The 24042-nt window shown below is 42.0% G+C and overlaps 1 protein-coding gene across 1 annotated transcript in view; it reads right to left on the bottom strand.

The window, feature by feature from the left end:
• The window catches only part of LOC146812054 (fer-1-like protein 4), a 1053957-nt gene that overhangs the window by 501765 nt on the left and 528150 nt on the right, over positions 1–24042 (bottom strand). Inside the window, exons 19-20 of the mRNA XM_085619061.1 lie at positions 22819–22919; positions 22628–22715 (exon numbers count right to left, since the gene is read on the bottom strand). Of these exons, the coding sequence (XP_085475187.1) occupies positions 22628–22715; positions 22819–22919 (189 nt within the window). The remainder of the gene's footprint in view (positions 1–22627; positions 22716–22818; positions 22920–24042) is intronic.

Genomic DNA, 24042 nt, shown 5'->3' with positions numbered 1-24042 from the left:
TGGCATAACTTTTAATAATAGAGGAACTTGGGCACCTCAGATTTTAAATGTGAATGCCAAGATGGGCAAAAGCTCCTCTCGAGTATTCCGCTTTGCATCCAAATTAGGCAGTCGCCGCATCCCTGACATGTTAAACATCTATAGGCATAGATGTGTATCTATTGCCTTATACGGTTCAGGTATATGGGGCTACTGTAGACACAGGGATCTACAAGTTACAGAGAACCAGTTCCTTAAAAGACTCCTTTGCCTTCCCTCCTCGGCATCCACTGAACTAAGTCATAGAGAGGTGGGCCTTGATTATCTTACAGATCTAACGGGATTGAGACCTCTTATGGCTTGGAGGTCAATTTGGGCTAAGGATGAGACAGGATTTACCAGGCAAATCATTTTAGACTGTCTTCGGTTGGATAATGTCCGTAAGATCCCCTGGTTAAATTATGTTTCATCTTCCTACAGTGAAATTTTTAATCTTGACATTTTTGATGAGCCCCTGAGCGCTGTCACTATACCTAAAAAGGAGCTTAAAAACGTTTTTCTAGGGACCAAATCTAACCTGCGTAGTGTTCAATGTAGCCTCTCGCCAACCCATGTTTTTTACCACTCTAACATGTCGGTTGTCTCGGGCTTGCCTATGTATTTAAAAGCCATTACCAAACAATCTGACCAGTTTGTTCTCACTAGGTTAAGATTAGGCATTGCCCATAACCTGGTGGCCTTTCCACAGATGAAAATTTATAGCCCAACACCTTGCCCTTGTGACGGCTCAACTAAGCAAAGCACATTGCACTTTATGCTTATTTGCCCTTTTTATCTGCATCTTCGTCTTTACTATCTCAAACCTGTTTTTAAGAAATACTTTGTGTTCACTACTGCCCAAGCGATGAAATTGTTATTTGGACTTGATATGTTGGACATTTGTTTCTTTACCGCTACCTTTATATTAAAAGCTGTCTCCCATAGGAAAAGCCTGGTGTTCTAACCGTGGTTTTTCTATAAACATTAGATTGTCTGGCCAACATACTTGATGCCATTTAAGCTGCTTCGTTTACTTTAATATCTGATGTATGTTCTGTATTTTATTCTGTATTTTAACAATGTATGCTTTTATGATTGTTTTTAATAATCGAATAAAGCTTTGAAATTTGAATTTGTATAGTTTCATAAGTGTTTTTCTAATTACCAACTTTGTACTACACTCTATACACTAGCAGATGTAGTCCCTGCATGAAAGAAATGGTGGTAAAGCCCTGCTAGGAGTATCAGCTCCTACAAGGTACCCAAAAAGGAAGTCTATACTCACTGGACAGGAATTAATATTCATTCTATGCCACTCAGAAGAGTCTCGCTAAGGAGAAAGAAACAAACACTGGAAGAGTAACAGATGGAAACTCACAAAAAGAGACAGAGGCATATGTAGGAAGAGACAGGGATGGTGGAGTAGAAGAGAGAATTAGGGAGCAAGAGAGCGAAATTCTGGAGCAAGGCAAGAAGCAACTTTAAAACCACAGACACAATCAATCTAATCGTAAAAAAATGTATTTATTATTTGGGGTGGGTGACTACCCAACTTAAGGAATAATCAAGGGTCAGCCTGGCAAGTCACTAAATTAACCCAAGCTCATATCCCTGGTAACTATGGCACAGAGCACGCTGGCTACTGAGGAGGAAATGTAAACTATTCATGCAGTACTAAGAGTTTAATAAAATTAAAATGCAAAACAAGACCCATACTGAACTGAATTAGAAAAAAAGAGTAAGATTTTATAAACAAAATGACAAAAATCCATTAAAGGGAACCAGGGATATGAATTCTTAAAGCTTTCAGTAAAGTTAGCACCTAAAAGCACAAAGCGATAAGGACAGTCAATGGTAAATTGGTACCTAAGCACAATTTGAGAGTGACTGTGATGGAGCACGGGTCAGATACGTCAGTCAGGTTCATCCTGGTAAAAGATTTTACCTTTTGACTTAGGGCCTAATTTACAGTTTGGCGGACCAGGCTACCCTGTCACAAACTAACCCTGGGCGGACAACTACGCTACGCTCGCGAAGTTTGCATAGTTTGTGCTACTTTGCGCTACGCAAATTGCACGTTGCACAGTGCAAAATCGGCTAGCGTAGCGTAGTTGGCATTTTTGGCTCGCTCGCGGTCCTGAACGTCAAGTTGGCGACCGCGAGCGAGCAAAATGACATCCCGGCGAGACTTTTTCCTCGTTCGCGATCAGCAACATCACGTTGCCGATCGCGAGCGTGGGAAATAAACCTCCTGGCGTGATTCTCAATGCGGGGAGGTAGGTTTCTCATTGCAAGTGGTCGTGTATGGTCGCGAACGCTCGCGATGAGAAATTACCAGTCCGCGTTGAGAAAGCTGCCGCTCGAGTAAAAATCTACTGAAGCGGCAGAAAACGACATCTCGCACTGTGCAAGATGCCGTTTTTAATGATTGCACAGTGCGGACAAGCATCCGGCACTGTGCAATCATCGCGAACAGCGCACTACGCAGCTCGCGTAGTGCTACGCGTATCTCGCGAAGTGCACTTCGCGTAGCTACGCGTAGTGCTACTGCGCAAACTATGCCCAGGGTTATCACAAACATGAAGGATATCAAGTCCACTGTATTTCAAGTAAATTATATCCTTATGGCACTTGTAATACAGCAGATGGGATAGCCTTCATGCTTGTGACGGAGTAACCCATCTGCCAAACTCTAAATCAGGCCCATAATCCTTTAAGTCTCAAAGCACTGCTGGGGTACACTTCTGAAGCCCCCAGGACTGCAGGGGAGGCAATTAGAGACTCACATCAGAGGCTAACAGTGGGGTCCAGTCCAAGTCCAGTTGCCGCTGGTCAGCTGGGTACTTCCAGAAAAAGCAGACTTCTAGTTTGTTGTACCCTGTTGTAACACTGCAGTTTGAACAGGTGGCCAGCCATAAGATTGTACCATGGATTATCGAGGCTAGGAATATCGTAATACACTAATACTGTGGACAGACTATCGAAGGAAACATTTTTAAAAGGCAAATACATAATAGGGAAGCACATTTACTATTCCTAACTCCACATCTATGCCCTTTAAAAAAATATATATATGTATGTATACAGATATATTCATATATATGATATTCACTGAAAAACCAAAGGTTACAAGGGCATTTTACTTAGGAAAATTAAAAAAAAAAAAAACTTAAAAATTCACAGAATAAAACAAAGGTTACAGGAATGTTATAGTTAGGCTAGATTTGACACACAGAACCATAGAAATTCAGCAGTTATAGTTACTTGAGCCCACTATAAATTATACCACTCATGACATGGTCAGTGACATCATGGATGACATCACTGATGACATCTCAAATCTGTTATAGGCTGCATGAGTGTCTGAGTGCGTCTGTGTGTGGCAGCATGAGTGTCTGAGTGGGTCTGTGAGTGGGTGAATGAGTCTCTGTGCAGGTCTGTAAGTGGGTGCATGAGGTTCTCTGTGAGAGGGTATATGATTGTGAGTCGGTCTGTGAGTGGGTGTTTCAGTATCTGAGTGGGTGCGTGAGTCTCTGATTAAGTCTGTGACAGGGTGTGTTAGTGTTTGAGTGGGACTGTGAGTTGGTTAGTGGGTCTGTGAGTGGGTATGTAATTGGGTGCCTGAGTGTCTGAGTGGGTTGTGAGTCACTGAATGGATGTGTGAGTGAGTGTGTGAGTCTCTGAGTGACTGCGAGTGAGTGAGTGCGTAGCTGAGTGGGTATATGAGTGGGTGCATTCGTCTCTGAGTGGGTTTGTGAATGAGTGTGTGTGTGAGTGTCTGACTGGGTCTGTGAGTGGGTGTGAGAGGGTCTAAATAGGAAAGTGAATGGGTTGCATTAGTCTCTGAGTGAGTGTGTAAATTTCTTTTCATTGAATTTCTTGGTTTTTTTAAATTCTATTTCCTAACTATAAAGTTCCTGTAACCTTTGTTTTTTTCAGTGAATTTCCATGTTTTTTAATGTTATTTCCTAACTATAATGTCCCTTTAATCTTTGTTTATTTTAGTTAATTTCTATGTTTTTTTAAAGTTATTTCCTAACTGTAACGTCCGCGTAACCTTTGTTTTTTGGGGGGAATTTATAAGGTTTTAAAAAAATTGCCTTGTGGCATTTTGATGCCCATAAGCAGTCCCTCATAGACCCCTACTATACACTCATGGGGTCAGGGTACCTCTACCCTGACCCCTTCTATAGTATCCTATTATATAAAATGCTGGCCACTCAATCACCGCATGCTGTTGGTTTGTGGATTTGCAGCACGTCGCAAGTGATTTGTGGAGAATTCGGGTTCCTAGGCATACAAATTTGTATTTCCTTTAATATCTCAAAAACTACCGAACAGATTTACAGCAAATAACTAAAAAAAATTGCTCTATCTGGACCAAGAGCTAGCCTTCTGCCAAGTTTGGTGTAATTCCTTCCAGCAGATCGGGGTGTAGTTTTGATCAACTTAGTGGGTCTGTGAGTGGGTGCATGAGTCTCTGTGCGGGTCTGTAAGTGGCTACAGCAAGGGTACAGTGGTAGGCCTGATGCCATGTTTGTACTGCCACTGCAGTGGGAGGCACAATAGGTGCTGCATTTTAACTTCCAGGCCCTAGGTACACCCTATACCATACACTTTGGACTATATGTAAGTTAAATATACTAAATATAAGTATGCCAATTCAACCATGTTAAAAAGGGGGAGCCCAGGCACTTTATAACTGGTTAGCAAGGCTAAGGTGCACAGAGTTCTAAATCCAGCAAAAATACATGGACCAACAAAAAAGTTAAAAGTCTGTGATGGTCATGCAGAAACGGCCAATTGTTTTACTCAGGCTGCCCTCCGCCAAGTGCCAGGGTACACTAATCAATCCCTTACTATACTTCCCTGCTCAGGTGATAGAATGTGTCATAGAGAAGGTGAAGTACTTTGATTATCTAGGGGTGAGAATGATACATAATATGATCTGGATCCCACATAATATGAAAAGTAAAATCAGCCTCCACCAAAGGGCCTCAGCCATTCGAAGGAAGTACAAGGCCTCTTCAAGGGGACCTATTTCCCCAGCCCTTACTGTCTACAAAGCTGCAGCAGAGGCAGCAGCAATGTATGGTGATGACCTTTTGGGGTTTACCAATTGTCAAATACTTACAATGGCTGAAAATAAATTCATTAGGTCCCTTCTCAACTTACCCATAAGCACACCTCTCATACAACTTAGACGTGATATGGCCCTTAAGAACATCCACCAGGTGACATCCATAAGACCCTTCTTATGCTGGGTATGTCTTTAGACTTCAGAGGAGCTGAAGCCGCATAGGGACGCTTTGGTAGAACTGATTTCAATGGACGCTGGAGTAGGCACCCCGTGGCTCAGCTATGTTAAAAACAAGTCTACAGAGATTGGAATCGAAGAGGTATGGGCCTCACCAGGGAGTATCAGAAAGGGTGACATCCAGAATATCAAGTCAGGTACTGGAAATTTGTGTTAATGAAGATCTGGAAGGACAAGGTTGAGGATAGCATAATGGGAAAATTCCTTAATCACAAGTGCTCCACTAGCCATGAGCAGTATTTGGACAAAATTTATCTGCCCTCGGCAAAGTACCTGTTAAATTTAGAATTGGAATTTTGGCCTTGAACACTGTTACAGCCAGATGGGGAAAAACAGGCAGGGTAACAAATGATTTACCACATTGTCCGTCCCAAAAAGATACAGAAGTAATTTTGTTTTTCTGTGCCAAATGCAACAGACCTCGAAAAGAATGGATTATCCTGCTATGCAAGGCGTTGGAGGTTAGTAACTACTGGAATACTTTGAGAATTCCGAAAAGTAATACAAGTGAATTGATTGTGTTTACGTTATCTGGATTTATGTTTGGGCATGGAAATTAAGAGCAAAGTTCTCCCTAGTGTAGGCTTAAGACAGAATACCCAAACAAAAGTGTCCCAGCCTGTATACAGTAAATTAGTTTCCCTGAAAATGGCTTTGGTTTGGCTCATATACTGGGTATGATCACTTGGATTCTTTCTTTTTGTCCCATGACCATAGTTGGAAGGGGGAAACTATTGTATTCTCTTTTTATCTGTTTCAACTATTTGTATGTTTATGTTTGTAATTTTATATTAGACTGATGTTATTGTTATGTGGATGAACGTGATGTGAATATCTTTTAGAAGTATTTATTTTTATGTGTGAGATGTGCTTTTATTCACATTTTAGCCAAATTAAATATATTATGATGATGATAGAATGTGTACAATTCATCATTTCTGCAGCAGTGTTTCTCTGTTCTAGGACCCTTTGAACCTACATTTACCTCTATGCCATCATCTTCCCTAGCCACTGATCCTGTCCAAGGGGAACCCTCCTCCCACCTGCAGATCCCATCTGTAAGGCCTAACCCCTAGCCTGCTCACAGATACATCCTAGTAGGAAGACAATACCATCATGGCCATCAAGGTTATGCGGCCCATTCTGCTACTTAAATCAGACTTCTTTCCCTAATCCAGGGCACACTCTTTCCAAACGTTTTAAAACCAACAGAGGCTTATAATAATGGTCAGTGTCAGAAATCAGGCCACTGCCCATCCACTGCTAGTTGGAGGCTCCAATCACTTCACTCTCAGCTGTGGGTCTGTGTGAGGCTGGCAAGGAGTTCCCCTATTTATTCTTGAGGTTTCTTTGGCCTCTTAGATTTCTCAGAGTGTGTGCGGTTACAACGTCAGGTTGCAGACAACCTCCTTCCACTCTTATTTCCACCACCTCAGGTGTGACCCTGACACTGGCTTCACGGCTCAAAGCTTGTACCCCGAGACTGAACATGTGCCTAGTAGTCCAGGACTGCCTGGGTGGGCACACAGATCTCCGCAAGGGTGATACATTCTGTCAGTGTCATATAGATGTCAGTCTAGTGCAGGTGGCCTGCCAGTGTAGGTAGCAGCTCCAGGTCAGAACTGGCCTTACCAGGTTCAGCCTTTGAGTGCTGTCCTCTCAGAGTAGGTAACCTCTAGTCCTCCCACTGTGAACAGCATCCACCTCCTTTATTTTACTCTTCATCTGGGCATTTGCACCCTCTGCTTAGGAACAGTACCCCTAGGAATCTGTGATTTCGGGGACCGTGGGCACTATGGGCTTTTGTCCATCAAAACCTCTCCTGCTGTTCTCTGGAGTGGTGTGGGACACCTTTTCCTCGAAACTCTTTTGGAGGCCCTTTTGGAACATTTCTGTATTTTCCTGGTCTTCCACTACCTCTATGGAGGAAAACATGAACCACACTTCCCGTGGTCACTCCCAGGTACCTTCTTTGACACTTTGGAGCTAATCCAGAGGTCAGCCTCCTTCCCAAGCTTCCTTGGCATAGTGAGCCTGGAGGCTATTAGGTGCGGGTGCAACTCTGTAAAATTATTACTTAAAATGTGCTCCTTCATAACAATACAGTACTGCCCATCATAATGTTTTATTTTGATGCCCTTCACCCAAGAATCCATTGTCCTGCTATTGGAATCCACAAAATCAACCCATGACTGGGGTGACTGCTTATGGTTATCCCTGGAATTCAAGCGATACATATGAGTGGTGAAGCCAAACTTACTGAGACAGGTTCCATTATGGGGCCATACTTCACCTGGTTAGCTAATGCTAGGGCTAACAGGGTATCCCACCCACCAATGGACTCCTCAACCAAATAACTAGGAACCAGGTCTTTGGACTATTGTGCCTCTCTTTGGCACTTAATTGTTGCTGCGACCTCCCTCACAAGCCCTCCAGGACCTCAAGTCCATCTTCATTCTGATCCTCTCATGGGTAAGCAATACCTTCTTCTCTTGCAAGGCCAGTGTTAACTTCTTTTCCTCCGGGGCCAAAGTTGCAGTTACAAAACCCTCTATCTCCTCAGCAATCAGGGCTGCCTTTTCCTCCTCAACATCTAAGACTGCCTTCTTCTCTTCAGCGGCCAGAACCAACTTTTTCTCCTTAAGGGCAAGGGTAGCCAGCTGCAGTTTCAAGGTCCTTGATGTCTGCCTGTCCACCAGGTCTGATGGGGACCAACTGTGGGAGGACACACTCCTACCTGCACTGGCCAATGCAGATGATGCTGCTCCTTGAAAGACACACATATCTGGCACTGCGACCTCCTCAATGTCCTTCTCAGCTCCCTATACCACTTTATTCTCATTTTCATCTATGATGCATTGTAGCTGACTGACTTCCTCCTGGGCTCTGAGAGCAATGTGATGAACCTCCTTCTTGGACTGCTTTTTCAGCTTTAGTCCCCTTTGCTTACACATGCTCACCAGCTGTGCCATGCTAAGTTTTACCACACTGGCTGAATCCACTGCCATTTAAAAAAAAAACTTGTAGTGCAAAAATGGAGGGCAAGAGTGAGTTTAAGAAAATATAAAAAATGATCCAATAAAAAATCCAAAAGTACGTTATTGTAGTCAATTTAAAATGGGATTTTTGATTCCAATTTAAATCACTGTGTTGTACTTCAAAACACAGGTCCTGGATCCTACAGCTGAACACCAATGTAAACAAGTATAGCCAAAGCCAACAGGTCTCGTCTATAGGGGAGGTATTGGCTTTGTCACTAAGGTGGAGGTAGTGAATCGGAGGGCAGGTGGGAGTGGTGAAAGAGAGGGTGGCTGGGGATGGAGTTCTGGACGGTAAAAATAGCACTATGAATTATCAGTGGTTTTTTTTCGTTCTATCTGTAGGAAAGGGGGGAAGAAACGCACATTTAGGAGAAGAAACAGTTATATTAGAAAAATAAACCGCGATGAGCTGAAATGGGGTGGGTGAGGGGACAACAAACAGGGATGGGGTGAATGGGGGAACTGAAACAAGTACACGGGTTGGGCGGGGGAGCTGAAACAGGTACAGGGCAGGCTGGGGCAGCTGAAACAGGTACGAGGTGGGTAAGAGGTAGGGCTGATACAGGTATGGGCTGGATGGGGGAACTGAAAAAGGTACAGGGTGGGTGGGGGAGCTGAAAGAGGGACAGGTGGGTTTGGGTAGCTTAAAAAGAGACAGGGCAGGTGGGGGGAGCAAAACCAGGACAGGCAGGTGGGGGAGATAAACTAGAAAAAGGCGGGTGGGGGTGAGCTGAAACAGGGGCAGGGCGCATGATGGTAGTTAAAACAGGGACTGGGGGATGGGGAGAGTTGAAACAGGGACGTAGTGTGTGGGGAATAGCTGAAAAAGGAAAGAGATGGGTGGGAGGTAGTTGAGACAGGGGCAGGTGGGGGAGCTGATACAGGGACAGGGACAGGGCAGATGAGGAGAAGAAACAGGGATTAGGGCAGGTAGGAGGGAGAAGAAACAGGGATAATGAAAATGAAACAGGGACAGGGTGGGTGGGGTGACAAGAAACGGACAGGGCAGGGGGTGGGAGGGAAAAGAAGCAACATGGACGGGGTAGGTGGGAGATAAAAGAAGCATCATCAACAGGTGGGAGGGAAAAGGAGGGGGTCCATGGGCACCAAAAAAAGCAACATGGACGGGGCAAGGGGAAAAATAAACAACATGGAATGGGGTGGGGAGAAGGGAAAAGAAGCAACATTAAAAGAAACACATGCAGTTATGTTTGAGAAGCCGAAATGGGAGATGGCTGAAGACACAAGCACTCATAAGGAGTATTAGGACACAAAAAAAAGTATCTCCAAAAACAGAAGCAGTGGAAGGACACAAGTGCTTGGTCCATGATCCAGGGGAGGGCCAAACAAAAGAAAAGGATATGACACATGCGTGCTCTGACAAAGGGGAACAAAGCAAATGAGAGTGAATCTGAATCTAGCCAATTGTAAGCTATGGGCAGGCTGTATGCCAACTGTAAACAACGTGTCTTGCAGAGGCAGCGCATGCACTGTCTAGGCGAGACCAAAATATCAGAATAATATTTTGAATGTGCAACAATGTATAAATAATTAATAATCATTTTTTTATAGATATTAATTATTTAATCGATAATGAATTATGTAAATTGTGATTTAAAAATATTTTTAGGTTATCTTTTAAGAGTAGGTTGTTTTGTTTGTAGAAGTAAAGGGTGGGAAGTTACTAATTGATTAATTATTAATAAATAGTTTATTCCTAATTAGTTACTTGAGAATTCATTATGTGAATTGGGTAATTATTTTATTTTGTATGTGAAATTTTAGGTGCAGGTTGTTTTGTTTGTAGGAGTATAGGGTGGGAAGTTAATTAAGAAATAATCAATGATTAATTAATTATTCAATTTAATGAAATGTTTATTTATTAATAATTTTGTAAATTGTTTACACATTTTATTTTGTTTGTGTTTGTAGGGGAATAAGGTAGGAAGGTATTGAATTCTAATTAATTAACAAATAATCATGTATTGATAATTAGTTTATCTATTACTTAGTATGTTAATTATTATAGTTAATTGTGTGTTGCTATGTTTGTTGGAGTATAATGTTGCATTTTAATTAAATGATCAATTAATAAAAAAAATCTTATTTTTAAATTAGTTATTACATTTTTTTAAATGATTACATTATTTAATTATTTTTTACATTTATATATTTCATATTGATAGTTTTATATTTTTGGACAATTAATAGTGTTAATTAAAATATGGTATGTGTTTGAAGTGATTTTTTTTTTACTGTTGTACAGACTGGAGTGGGAATAGTAATTTTTCCCCCTCCGGTGTCAAACGCTTTCCCTGCTGTTGCAGAGACTGGAGTGGGAAGAGTACATTTTACCCCTCCGCCGTCCAGCGCTTTCCCTACTGCTGCACAGACTGTGAGAATAGTAAATTTCACCCCTTGGGCGTCCACTGCTTTCCAGACTTTTGCACAGACTGGAGTTGAATATATTTTTATTATTGTTTATAGTTATGTAATATTATTATTTGTTTAGTTTTTCAAATTTTATATTATGTGCGACATATTTATGTGTATAATTTTTATTTTGCTATTAATATTTTTAGTAACTGTGTTTTTATTTCTTGTTTTAATTGTGTAATGTTTTATGTATTTATATAGATATAAATATATGTATGTGTGTATATATTTTTTTATATTAGTAAATATAAAAAATAAAAGTTAATATAATGCAAAATAAATATATTTAATATTAGTTGTTTTTTCATAAATATGCATATATAAACATACACACATGCTATTACTTAAATGTATAGTTATGTATTAAAATGTTTAAGCTTTACTATGTTAAACTGTATATTTATTGAAAAAACTATATTTTTGTCTTATTTATAACAATATTAGTGTAAATAATATTTTTACTGAATATTTTTGTACTTAACTTTATAAGTGTACGGAAATGATATTTGTGTCAACAATACTTCTGACATCCTATTTCTGTGTCATGATATTTGTGTGGTCGAGATTTTATCACTGATCCGGCGTCTCGGCATGTGCAATGGGGGTCCTTTCAAAAGAAATAGAGCTTCTTGAAAGACAACTTTCCTTCACAGGTGATCCTCTTGTGTCTTTGTCTTGGACATTACCGCTACAGAAGTTTCTCTCTACTTCCTTTGCCATGAGAGAATTACTTGCCCTCTCTGCAGTTCCCGTGCCAACAACAAGCCTTGTGAAGAGCCATCTCCCCCATTTTATCCCCCAGGATACATTGCCATCTCCTGGGGTGGGCCCAGGTTAGAAATGCAAGAATAGATCAGTGAAGGCAAAGAAGTGTGTAGGCCAAAGTAACATTGTAAAGGGAGCAAGTGATTTTCTCGGCCTGTTCTTGCACATTGGTCCTAATTTGGTTGAAATGTTTACTGCTAAACTGCGTCCCCTGATGGAAAGCAAACTGATCCTTTTTTGAAGGTTTTCAGGAAATTGAGCTTACAGTGGAAAACATGTCCAAAGATATTGTTGAACCTCTTCGTGATTCAGTTCTGGCAGTTGTACCGGAACTTGTGAATGATGTCACTAATACCAGGTCTTGCCACTTGCCTAACAAAGCCATGTGTTCTTTTGAGGCACAAAAAAGGGAGAGTAGAAAATGGGTTGGGAATAAGGCTCAGGAAGGTGATGGCAGGTGGGGAAGGCAGGTTAGCTCTCGGCGAACTCAACAATGTGGATTTATGGGTTTGGGAGGAGGAGTTAGCTACTTGACATTTACCACCAACTTCTTGCCCATATGTAGTAGTTGTTGGCAAACGCACAAGCTCTAACAACTTAGTCCGTGGAAGCCACTGAGCAACTTAAAGATAAGGACAGCCACTGGCCTTTGCAGCAACATTACTTTTAATTCCTGTTTTTTAAATTACATTTTAATGGTGCATAGAGTAAGGTGGGTGGGCCCCAGCTCCAAATGTTTTGAGGATGACTATGTTATTGTCAATTTTATAAAACCTGATGTTGTTGAAGGACTGACGCAGCAAGCAAACTTGGGCTTGGTAAGGTCAGAAAGTAATATAGTGGGAGTCAAGGCTACATTGGGAATCAAGGAGTAGGTGGATTACATCCAGCTCTTTGACATAGTCTTATAGCAGGAAACTTGAGTTAAAGGAGAGGTTCAATTTGATGGGTTTGAAAACATACACTTCATGCCCTTCTCTCCTCTTCATGTGGGCAAGGGTGGGCTAATTGGCATGGTGCAAGGCGACGCTTAACTGCACCACAACACCAATCGCTTTAGGCAGTGGGCTATTTCATGCTTTTTTATTTAGAATGGGTATCTCATTTGGGATTATTTATAATCAAGTTTTTTTCTGCTGTAATAATGTTCATTTTAATTCTCTTTTCACTTTTATTGCAGCATCGGCCAAAGTCCTCTTTTTAGGGGTATGAACCTAAATTTGTTTGTTGCTAGAGGGTGATTTTATTTGCAAAATTGGGAGATACATCTGTTTTTACAATGTATAATTCTTATGAGGAAAACCATGCAATTTATCCCAGCCAGAGTTGTGATTCAAGGGGTTCAGTGCCCTACCCTCTTTTATTAAGCCACCGCCTTTGTAATGAACTAGAATTTTTGGAGCCTATGGATTCTAAGGCAGCTATGTTCACTGGCAGGGGCTGTTGCATTTCTATTCTATATGATTGCCACAAGGGATTTGTCTAATCTCATTTTTGAGGAGGTTATTCAAGCAGGTATACTTAGCACCCATAACCTTACTACCTCCCTGAGAGCACCCAAAGGTAGAGACTAGGAGGTAATGGGGCAGCACTCCACTCTATCTCCCAATGACAGCAGGAGAAGGTTGGTCTTGAAGAATTTTAAAATATCTGCAGTTTTCCATATGCTGATGATTAGAAGCCAGAATATCTTTTTTAGCTGCCGTTCAAGTGAGATAAAGCCTTGGCTAGTTGTTGATTCCTTTGAAAAATGGGGTGTACATAAAAAGTTGTTACTCATGAAACTCGTGAGGGGTTAGAGCTTAATGTAGCCCCCTGGCTTGACAAAGCCTGCAGGCTGGCAAATAGAAATCTTCATATGTGAGAATAATCAAGCAGAATAGCCTGAAAGAACCATGTGCACAACAACTTAGGGCCCCATTAGGATCCGCCCGCCACCCTAGCGGTGCTGGGACCGGCCGCCAGGGGTGCGGCGGTAGTGCACTGCCAATTAGGATGCCACCACCACACTGGCGGTCGCTTCCCGCATTTTTAACATTGCGGCGGGTGCTGCTGTAAGCAGCACCCGCCGCAATGCCAAAGAGGCATGTTGTGCATCGCCATGCACAACGTGACAGGCACAGCACGGTGCCTACCACCTTGAGCATGGCAATGTAGGGAGGTACCCCAAGTGCAGCACCCCACCCCCGGGCCCTGCAATGGGCCCCCAAAGCAATTCCCGCCAGCCCTTTCATGGCGGCGTTGCTGCCATGGAAAGGCCTGAGCAGCCAGGCATCATAATATGGATGGCGGTACCTATTATGCCCCAGCTCCGCCCGGCCGGCAATTGTGATGATTGCCGACCGGCGGGAAATCGGCAGATGGACTTTCCGTCAGCCGCGGTACCCCCCGCCATATTACCATGGCGGGGGGGAACCGCAGCGGACAGAAAGTCCATCTGCCGCTTTTCCGCCGGTCAGCAATCGTCACTGTAAATTTGGTTGTGATGCCAGGCAGATTGCCACCACCGGCCGGGCAGTGGCGATCCACCCGCCATCATAATTGGGCCCTAAATGTTGTTCTAACTTCACATAGTTTACAGCAAACAATTCTCACGATATCGTAAATAAATAAATAAAAAATAACAACAGTATTCAAATATAGTATCTCAATCGGTTTTCATTCTGATCTTCAAACAAAGATTGTCAACAAATCATTAGATCAGTGCACATAGAATTGTATCATAATTAACAGGCGAAAAAATGACGTTAAGACACACGTCTGACTGTAATACCACCAATGTTATTTATTGTATCAAGTGTCCGTGCGGACTCTTGTACATTGGAAAGACTGAAAGAAAAATCAAAATCAGAATCGGAGAGCATAAAAGTATGATCCGTACGAAGAACACCAATTCTAACCTGGTAGTACATTGGCTAGAACAACGTCACAACATCTCCCAAGTTAGATTCTTAGTGTTAAAAAAAGTGCAACCCAGAGAAGGGACTGATCCCAGTCCGGTATTATCTCAGAAAGAAGTGCTCTGGATCAAAAAAGTTAACACCAAGGTACCGTACGGGTCAAACGACAACTAGACCGTAGCTGTTTTTTATGAAACACCGGTATGCATAGCACTGCTTGAGTCAATTTTTCTCACCTTACTTTTACACTGTTAATTTAGGTTCACTCTGGCAATTTGTAGTGCAGTACGCATTCATGATATGTTCACATTTCTATTCACAAGTTGGCTATATCTCATTAATCTTGTCATCAGCACAATGTTGAGCAATGTATGACATAGAATCTTTCCACACGTAGCACACACGAACACCCCAATAACCATGTATCATTTGTGCAACATAATGCTTAATCCGTTTTTATTAGTTTTCCTCTCATGGCAATGTATCTGAACAGATGTTTTTTAATTTCTATGCATATGATGAACATGCTTGTTGGCATCTGACGGGGACAAACTGCGGTCTTCTATCAGACGACATCCCATGAGACTTCATTGTTCCGCTTCTCTGGTTGTTTCACTGGACGGCGGTCCACCCATAGTAAACTTCCCCGGTTCACGTATATTCGTTTTTTTCTGTTTTTTCGTTGCTTTATTTACGCACGTAGTCTGCACCTCTACCAATATGGCCAATCGTTCACCCTAGGAATATATTCATGTGCACTGTCACGCTAATAGTTGCGGTTTTATTTCGGTGAGTTTTGTTTCTCTACACATTTCCGTGTTATAACACGCATGATATTGCAGATATTTATTGTTCTTTGGTTTTATATATGTTGCTGAGTTTGGCTGTCCGTCTACTGTCAGTAATGCTCCAGTTGTCCTTTACATCATGGCCGACACAGTTTCCTTTCCGGGTAGATTCAGTTATTCACCACACCCGTGACCGTCCGCGGTTTTGGCGCGGTCTGTTGAGCTTTTAGTCAATCACCGGCACAGTCAACGTTTACCGTTCGTTGTATCTGTTGGGCTCACGTTGCAGTACACTTCGCTCTGATGCAGGTATGTACCTTTGAAGTTAACACGCCACGTTTTGTGTACTTTTTGAGTCCCATAATGACCTAGGTGTCTTTCTTGTATCGGCAGGTTGCTTGCCTTTAATACGTTGGACTGTCAGTCAGGTATTTAGCGTTTTCACTTGAGCTACGCACTTGGGTTTCACATAATGATACATGTACATGTTGTTGTTTTAGGCTCACGCAGCAGTTTGTGTACTGTTTTGGAAGTTGCATGTATGTAGGCTGCAAGTACGTATAGCCTTACTAGTTGCACTCATTTTTCGATCGCCGGGTGATGATGTTAATATTCACATCTTGACTTTTTTACAAACTGGTAAGTTGCTATCTGTGGACTTCCTGTGGACTTGTTTTACCACCTAACGGTAGTAGACATTCTAATTTCCCCAGCATGCCTGTGGGGCTCCACAGTTTTTTACACCATCCACTTTTGCATGTTATTGTCGTTCTTTACGCTAGTCTTCGTATCATACTAGCACTCTTTCCAGTTGGTGGCCACTTTGGGCTCTCCGGGTTTATCTCCTCCACTTGTGTGGGTGTCGCTTGATGAGATGGCTACATTTGGACTGCAGTCAATGCTGCAACAACCATACAAACAAAAAATTGTTTCTGTTTATAATACAGTGCCCCCTGAAGAAGGGACTTAAGGTCCCAAAATGCATTGGGCATGGTATTATCAAGCGCAATGTTAATCAGGGTTATTGCATTGATGTTTTTGTTTTGCAATTGTGATTTGTATATCAGAAATTATGATACAATTATATGTGCACTGATCTAATGATTTGTTGACAACCTTAGTGTTTGAAGATCAGAATGAAAATCGATTGAGATACTTTATTTGAATACTGTTATTTTTTATTTATTTATTTATGAAATCGTGAGAATTGGTTGCTGTAAACTATGTAAAGTTAGAACAACATTTAGATGTTGTGCACACGGTTCTTTCAGGCTATTCCGCTTGATTATTCTCACATATTTATGTTCAGATGACGGACTAGCAGCCCTCAAATACGGTGTAGCACGCACCAGTAGAAAAACTCCATAATACTTCCTCCCAAACTCAAATAGTTTTGATCATCATTTTTGGTGTGCAGTTCTCAAATAACTTTTTCTAAATAGAAATCTTCACCATGCCTTATGGATATCCTTGAGGATCAGGGATGACATAAAATCCTGCCAAATAGAGTATAACTTGGCTTTGAGAAAATGGAAAGTTGAGGTGTAGAACAATCTGTGGGATAAACTGGTTCAAGCTTCCCAGATGAAAAATACATTGTCTTCTGGAATATTGTAAACTCAAATTTATTATCAAATTCTCCCAAGCTTTCCTCAAGAAATAAGAAATGTGGTTACTGGTTGAGAGGGGTGAAACCACACTCCAGCAGCAAACACAATCATTGTCAGGGTGAGGCACAAACAAACTCCAGGGTGACGCACAAGCAAACCCCAGGCAGGACAAAAGTAGGGCCCTACAGCAATCAGACTGTGCATACACAAGACTTGCCTCTGCATCCTATTCCCACCCCTTTTAAGTGCCCCCAAGAGTTATATACAAACCAAGTTAGGTGTCTGGTAGGACAAAAGCAGTGTCCTTCAAAAATCAGGTAGGGGATCCACACGATTTGATTTGGCATCCTGTTCTCTCCCCTTCCAAGTGTACCCCAAGTGCTACATGTGAACCCCAGCAGGCCTGTCAAGCAGGATTTGTAACGCAAGAAGGATTTGACACTGTAGCATCAAAAAGGACACAATGCAGTAAACAACAGCAGAAAAAAAAACGCAGACTCAGTTGAGACCTAGGTGAGTGTAATAGCATACAACAATGTCTCAACAGGTGGTACTATAGCAATTGTTTTTACAAAGTAAATTAATTGTACAGAAAAAAAGAGAAAACACCAAGGTTTGACGAAGGCAGTCTGTATTCATTGACAAGCATAAAAATAATTTCGAACAGCAATAATATAATTACTTTGTGTATGTGAAACCGATATAAAGTGCACACACAGTGCTCGTAAAAAAAGTCAACTGCTCTTGTGAGGCACATGGATTATGTTGACGGCGTTTTGACCTGTATTATGTCAGGTCATCATCAGGACAAAGGTTACACTAATCACATTTTAGTGCTGGGCGCAGTGCGTGACGCAGGAGGTCCATCCAGTAACAGGACGGGCCTCACAGTGAGGTCTTTTTAATTCCCCGGATCCCTTACTCCGGCACCCAGAGTACACTCATGCTTACAGACTGCACCCAGTACTAAAAAGTGATTTGTGTAATCTCTTTCCTGATGATGACCTGATGTAATACAGGATGAAATGCTATTGACATAATCCAGTGGATGTACGGCTTCTGACACTTAACATGCTTCTGTAAAATTATTTCCTTCAGTATTCATGTTTTTTACCATTTTAAGTAACGCCCTCTCGCTGTTTGCTTTCACTTTGTCGCGTGGCTCACATGCGTCGTTTACTTTTTACATGTAAAATCATTATATTATTGCTATCCGAACTTATTCCTATGCTTGCCAATTAATACAGACCGCAATAGTCAACCCCTGGTATTTTTCTATTCTTTTTCTACGTAATTAATTTACTTTGTACAAACTATTGCTGTAGTGATAACTGTTGAAGAATTGTTGTATGCTATTACACAGACACCACCCTGCATATTCTGTGGGTTCAGAGGAGTCATCCCTCTGCCCATTCAGATCAGCCTATTGTTTGTTCCAAGGAGGCATTTCACACCTATTCAAGGGTATTTACTGGCTGGGAGAAGCTAGAGAGCATGCAAATTAGTCTCCAGGAAATTCGGGCAGGGAAAAGGTAACTTTCTAAAAGTTACTTTTCCTCAATATTTTTTAAAAGCCTGACTTCACCACTGAATTGGATTCTCAATAACTATAAAAAAAATGCTGTTTCATTATTTTACAGGCTAGTCCAACTCCAGAGATACATCCAATTCCAGAAATACAGTATTAGTTTTTAAATCTGTACAATGGTTTTTGACATAGGACAGCCAGGCCTGCCACAGAGAAAATAGCTGTTGGGTGCTAGTCATTGTGAGACAATGTTAACATTACATTTCTACATGTTATACTTTTAAATGCCATGCACCCTGTCTTGTGTCCTACAAAGCCTGCATTGTGGTGATTTATTAATATTTAAAAGGGAGATTTGAACATATAAAAAGGGCTCATCTTGACAGGTCGAATTGCAGTTTTTACACTGCTACTGTCAGGCTATAGTAGTATTAATAAAACAATGTGTGTACTTGCACTGTAGTAGATGGCACAATAGGGGCTGCTGTCCACTTCTGGCATTTAGCTTCCAGGCCCTGGGTACAGCTTGGATCATATAATTGGGACTTATTGGAAAGTCAAACATACCAATTAGAAGTATGGAAAATCAACCATGTTGAAAAGGGTGAGCACAGGCACTTTCCTACTGGTTAATAGGGGTAAAGTGTAGGCCATGGGTACACCTTGTACTATATGTTTAAACCTATAGGTAAGTTACACAAGCCAATTAGGAGTATACAAATTCAACTATGTCAAAAAAGGGGAAGCACAAGCACTTTCCTACTGGCTGTCAGGGGTAAAGTGCAGAGAGCTCTTAAGCAAGCAAATATATATTGTCCAGCAAAAGGTTAAACATTCGAGTTGACCACACAGAAAAGATGGATTATCTCCACTGTTGTTATAACAGACAGTTCACTCAAACAGATATAAATGTCATATGCACAGATTTACACATAGACGTGGTGAACATTGAGGACTTCTTACTAGGACTTCTTACTAGGGGTGGGCGTAACTCATGTAATTGAGTGGAGCATATTCACACTGGATTATCTAAAAATTTGGTGAGATTACACTTGAATTACTCTAGAAGATTAATTCTGCATTTTACCCTATTTCTATAGCAAAATGCCACCTTCCTTCCAAAATAAACAAAAGGATGCAGTTTGCGTTAAGAAATAGCACTAAATGCAACAGAACACAAATAGCGAGTAGTCACTCATGCTTGCTAAATATGCCTTTGGGGTAGGATTTCCCCCCAACCTACTACTGACATTTAGCAATATTTTCTGTGTGCCAAAGAAGATACAGTTTGAGTTAAAAACAGCTCTAAATGCAACAGAACACAAAGAGCGCTAAATGTGGTCTTGCAGTAGGATCTTTTCCCCAATATTTCTCTTAATTATGTGAGAAAGACAAATCGCATAATTATCGGTAATTCAGCATCAAAGAGTAATGTGAAACTACCAAAATTACTCCATGAACCCCGGCGTAATTGAAATTCCACCCAAGCCTTTTTCCTACCCCCTCATAAAAGGCATATGCAAGGGAACCTATGATTTTCATAGATTTCAATGTGTATGCCTGTTTCCCCTTAGCCTATTCCGGTGTATGTTTTGAAGAAAAGAACCTTAGTTGGTCTTGTGTCACAGAAAATATGCATTTCCACAATTTTTAGCTCTCGTTTGTGCTTTGAATGAAAAATGTTTTTGCATGTAAAGAAATTGCTTCCTTTAACATCCTAAAAACATGGGCTATTACCGACCCCACCTGCATTGGTTTCATTTAGATGTACTTTTAGCAGTGTAGTTAAGTGCAGGAGCGGCATTGCAAATTCTTGTGATCACTAACAAAATACCCACCCTCTCATCCTCATCACTAGTGCGGTTCTGTAATGCACTGCTGTTCTGTATTTCACCCTGCATTACACATCAGCAGTGGCAAAAATAGAGCTCTTCTCTGGAAATAGTGGCTGAACACAAAATGATGGGCTCCCTGCAGAATGTGTTGAGGGGCCCCTGAGACACCCATATGTCACAGATATTCATAGTCCTGTGGCTGAAACGGGTCCCCTGAAGGGTGTGGACCACCCTGACCCTCAAGGGCCTGCATTCAGGGCAAAAGTCCTAAAAAATGAAGCGGGGGACTAACGAAATTAGGCACTATGCAAGTGACATCATGGCGCTTGACATCACACCGTGAGACATCATGGTGCGTGACATCGCACACGGCTTCCTAGGATGTGACCTCACAGAAAGTGACATCAAAAGCCATGACCTCACGAGAAGTGACATCACAAGAAGGTGCATCAGATCTCAGGACCCCAAACATATGTTTTGCAAGTCTATCATGAATACATTAGAGCACATTATGAGATTTAGCAAATTAGATTTTGCGGAGGGGCTGTGCCAAAAACGTAGTGCAACTCCGACGCAAAATCTGGATCACAACTTATATATCTATGTTTTAAAAACTGTGCCACAAAGAAACAGGAAACAAGGAGAAATGTTACATTAAATCTATTCTGCTCAATTTTTTGCAAAGTTTGCATTTTAAAATATCTTTTAGGGTTAAGGCACCTGCTGTGGAGAACTTTGTGTTCCCCAGAAAATCTCAGGGAATAATAATAATGGAAAGATAACTCCTGAGGTTAGCGCATTTGCTGGAGAGATCTCTGTTTTATCGAATCCCAGTTTTAAATCAAAGTAGCATAGAGGGTTAATATGTCTCCTGCAAAGCTAATCATGTAATATGCAGATGAAAGATTTTTATTTTATGTAGCTAGGTAAGTGGATTACTGCTTTTAACACAGGGATCCTTTTGATACTTGCAGCTCATAAACTGTATTTCCTCTAATATAGCACGGTGAGTTATGAAGGACATGTGACTACCATACTTTGTAAACCTCACAGTTTTATGTAACACATACTGTACATTAATTTACTCACTTGCATGATTTATTACCAATGTATAAAGTGTACATGTGATGTGAAGTGCTCTGACGCCCTGCATCCGGATGAGTAGCACTATAAAAGAAATACAACAAAATAGTCGTATTTAAATTGCTATTTATGTAAACACTGTGACAAGCCAGCACGTCTGACATTCTTATAGTGTGTGCATGTCTCTTATGTACAGGGACTGAATAAAGTCAAAAGCATGCCTCTCTGAAGTACTCTTTGAAGTAATAACAAGCTGTGTGCCTTTGCTTTCCTTCCACTGTGTTTGCATTGAGGTGTGAGGCGCCACGTACGTAGCTCTCAGCTAGGATACTTCAACAAAAGGAGGGCTGATGGCCCCTTAACTTCGGCCTTTGTTATGGGCCCCACTGGAATCTGATCAGGGCCGGACTGGGAACCCAAAGCGGCCCTGGCAATTTTGTTGAACCGGCCCCCACCCCCGAGAGTGGAGGGGGGTAGTGTGAAGCACTGCAGCTTAACAAAACTGCCCCCCAGCACTGCTGCTTTTGTTACTGGGGTCCGATATTGCAGCAGAGCTGCAAAACAGGCCCCCAGTAACAAAACCGGCCCCCACCGCTTCAAAACCAACCCACACCATTCCAATCTCCCGGGCAAATGCCCGATGTCGGCTAAGACCTGTCCGGCCCTGAATCTGATAAGCCCCCTCATCAGGGCCGGAATGGGAACCAAAACCAGCCCTGACAAAGTGCTCGGCCGGCCCCCTGGGTGGGGTTGGGGGTGCAGCCGAGCTCTTTGCCAGGGCCGTTTTTCAGACGATTTTGTTACAGGGCCGATTTTGCAGCTATGCTGCAAAAAAGGCCCTGTAACAAAAACGGCCCCCAGGGGCCCAAAACCGGCCCTCACCTGTGCGGCGCACCGGGGGATTGCCTGGTGCCCGCTAAGGCCCTGCCCCTCATTGCTGCACGGAAGGAAAGCAGACAACGAGCAGGTGCTGCTGAATGTGTCCCGGTGTCTGAAAACGAAACCGGGATGAGTTCAGCATATTTCTGTCTAAGCTAAATTCTTGGCAGGGTGGACGGCATCCACCCATTGAAAATAGTGAGTAGACGCCGTGTACCTATGTGTACCCTCCACTAGTGCCCTACTTGTGTTATTACCTTGTCTCAAAGAGGAGTATATCACAGAATAGTGGGCAGAGATTTTTTTTCTTTCCTTGTTGTTAGTAGAAGACTCCATAAATACCAGTGAATTGCAGCGAGATGAAAGCCTTCATTTGAACAAAGTATAAGGGATTCGTCCATAAATCAGGCAGAACAGCATAACTTACAATATTATAACTGAGTGATTTCATCCGACATCGGTCAAGATTGTTCGGGCGGGTCATGGTCCTTTTTTCGGCATTCAACAAATACTGCCTGCAACATTAAACCAATCAACATGTCAAAATGAGCTGACATCAACCGAAAAGTAACTTGTGCAGAACCTTTTCATGATGACAAATCTTTTTCTGGATCTCACCTGCATCCGGATACAAGTTCTTCTAGGACTTGTTTTAATTGAATTTCTGGCTTGGATTTAGGTATCCTGTTCATTTTATCTACTTTATCAAGTCCACGCTCCTGCAAAAAAAAATGCATCAATTACTCAAATTGCTTAGTTATTTAAATTACGTATAGTCAAGGTTTATGATAGACTAATATTTATGCTCCTGCCTGTCGCTAGTGGTATGGCGCTAGAGACAGAAACAAAAAATGGGGCTTGTGAATTCCTTCCCTAGCATGGGAGGATCCCCAGAATCCTTCTGTGTTTTTACAGGGTAATTTTAATTGTAATTTGAATTTATATAACGTTAACTACTCCTGATGAGGCGTTGAAGCGCTTTGTGGTGAGTAGCAAGCTTGTTCGGAGCCCATGATTAGAGGTAAATAGTTAGTTGTGTTAGATTTAGGTTCTTGATTTCTTGTGTGTTTAGTTGAGTTTAGAGTAAGGATATTATGATGGGATAGTATTTGAAGCAGTAAGTTGTTTTTTGTAAGTTGATGTTGTGTGTGCCTGTTAGATGGGTGGCACGGGTAAAAAAAGAGGGGAAAGTTTTGAGAAGGATGTTTGGGACTTCATAGTATTCAGAAAGGTTTAGGATTAGTCAGAGAGGAGGGATGGGACAAAGGTTGAAAGGAGGATTCTTTTTAATGAAATGAACTTAAAAATACACATATGCACATGACACTTAGGGCCTAATTACGATATCGGCAGGACTTGCGTCTGACCGGCACCATTGCAAAATGGTACCCCCTGACCATACATCGGCAGTTCCACCCACTGTACTTGGATGCCACCACCCTATGGGCAGTGGGAAACTTCAATTTTACAATTGCAGCTTGTGCGGCGGGCAGAAAAGGGCTGCTGCACAAGCTACAATTGTAAAATGGATGTTTTCAAACATCCCTGCACTGTGTGGCAGACATCATGCAGTGCCTGCCACAAGGTGCAGGGATGTTTAGGGGGGCAGGGCCAGGGAAAAGGGGGACCTGTTAGGCACCACCAAAGTCACTGTCTGCCTGCCTTTTCATGGTGGCGGATTGCCGTGAAAGAACAGGTTGAAAGCGACATGGTAATAAAGGTGGCGAAGCCGAGGCTGGGTCCGCCATCGTTATGGGATTACCATTCTGCCTGCCTCTACAATGGGCTCTGTGAGCCCGCCGGAAGAGGAGCCGAATTCCCTCACGGGTTTCCCTCCAACTG

Source organism: Triturus cristatus, chromosome 7 (genome assembly GCF_964204655.1).
Source record: "Triturus cristatus chromosome 7, aTriCri1.1, whole genome shotgun sequence".
NCBI classification, from domain to species: domain Eukaryota; kingdom Metazoa; phylum Chordata; class Amphibia; order Caudata; family Salamandridae; genus Triturus; species Triturus cristatus.
The sequence above is the reverse complement of the archived record's forward strand: the minus strand, read 5'-3'. Positions and strand labels throughout refer to the sequence as shown.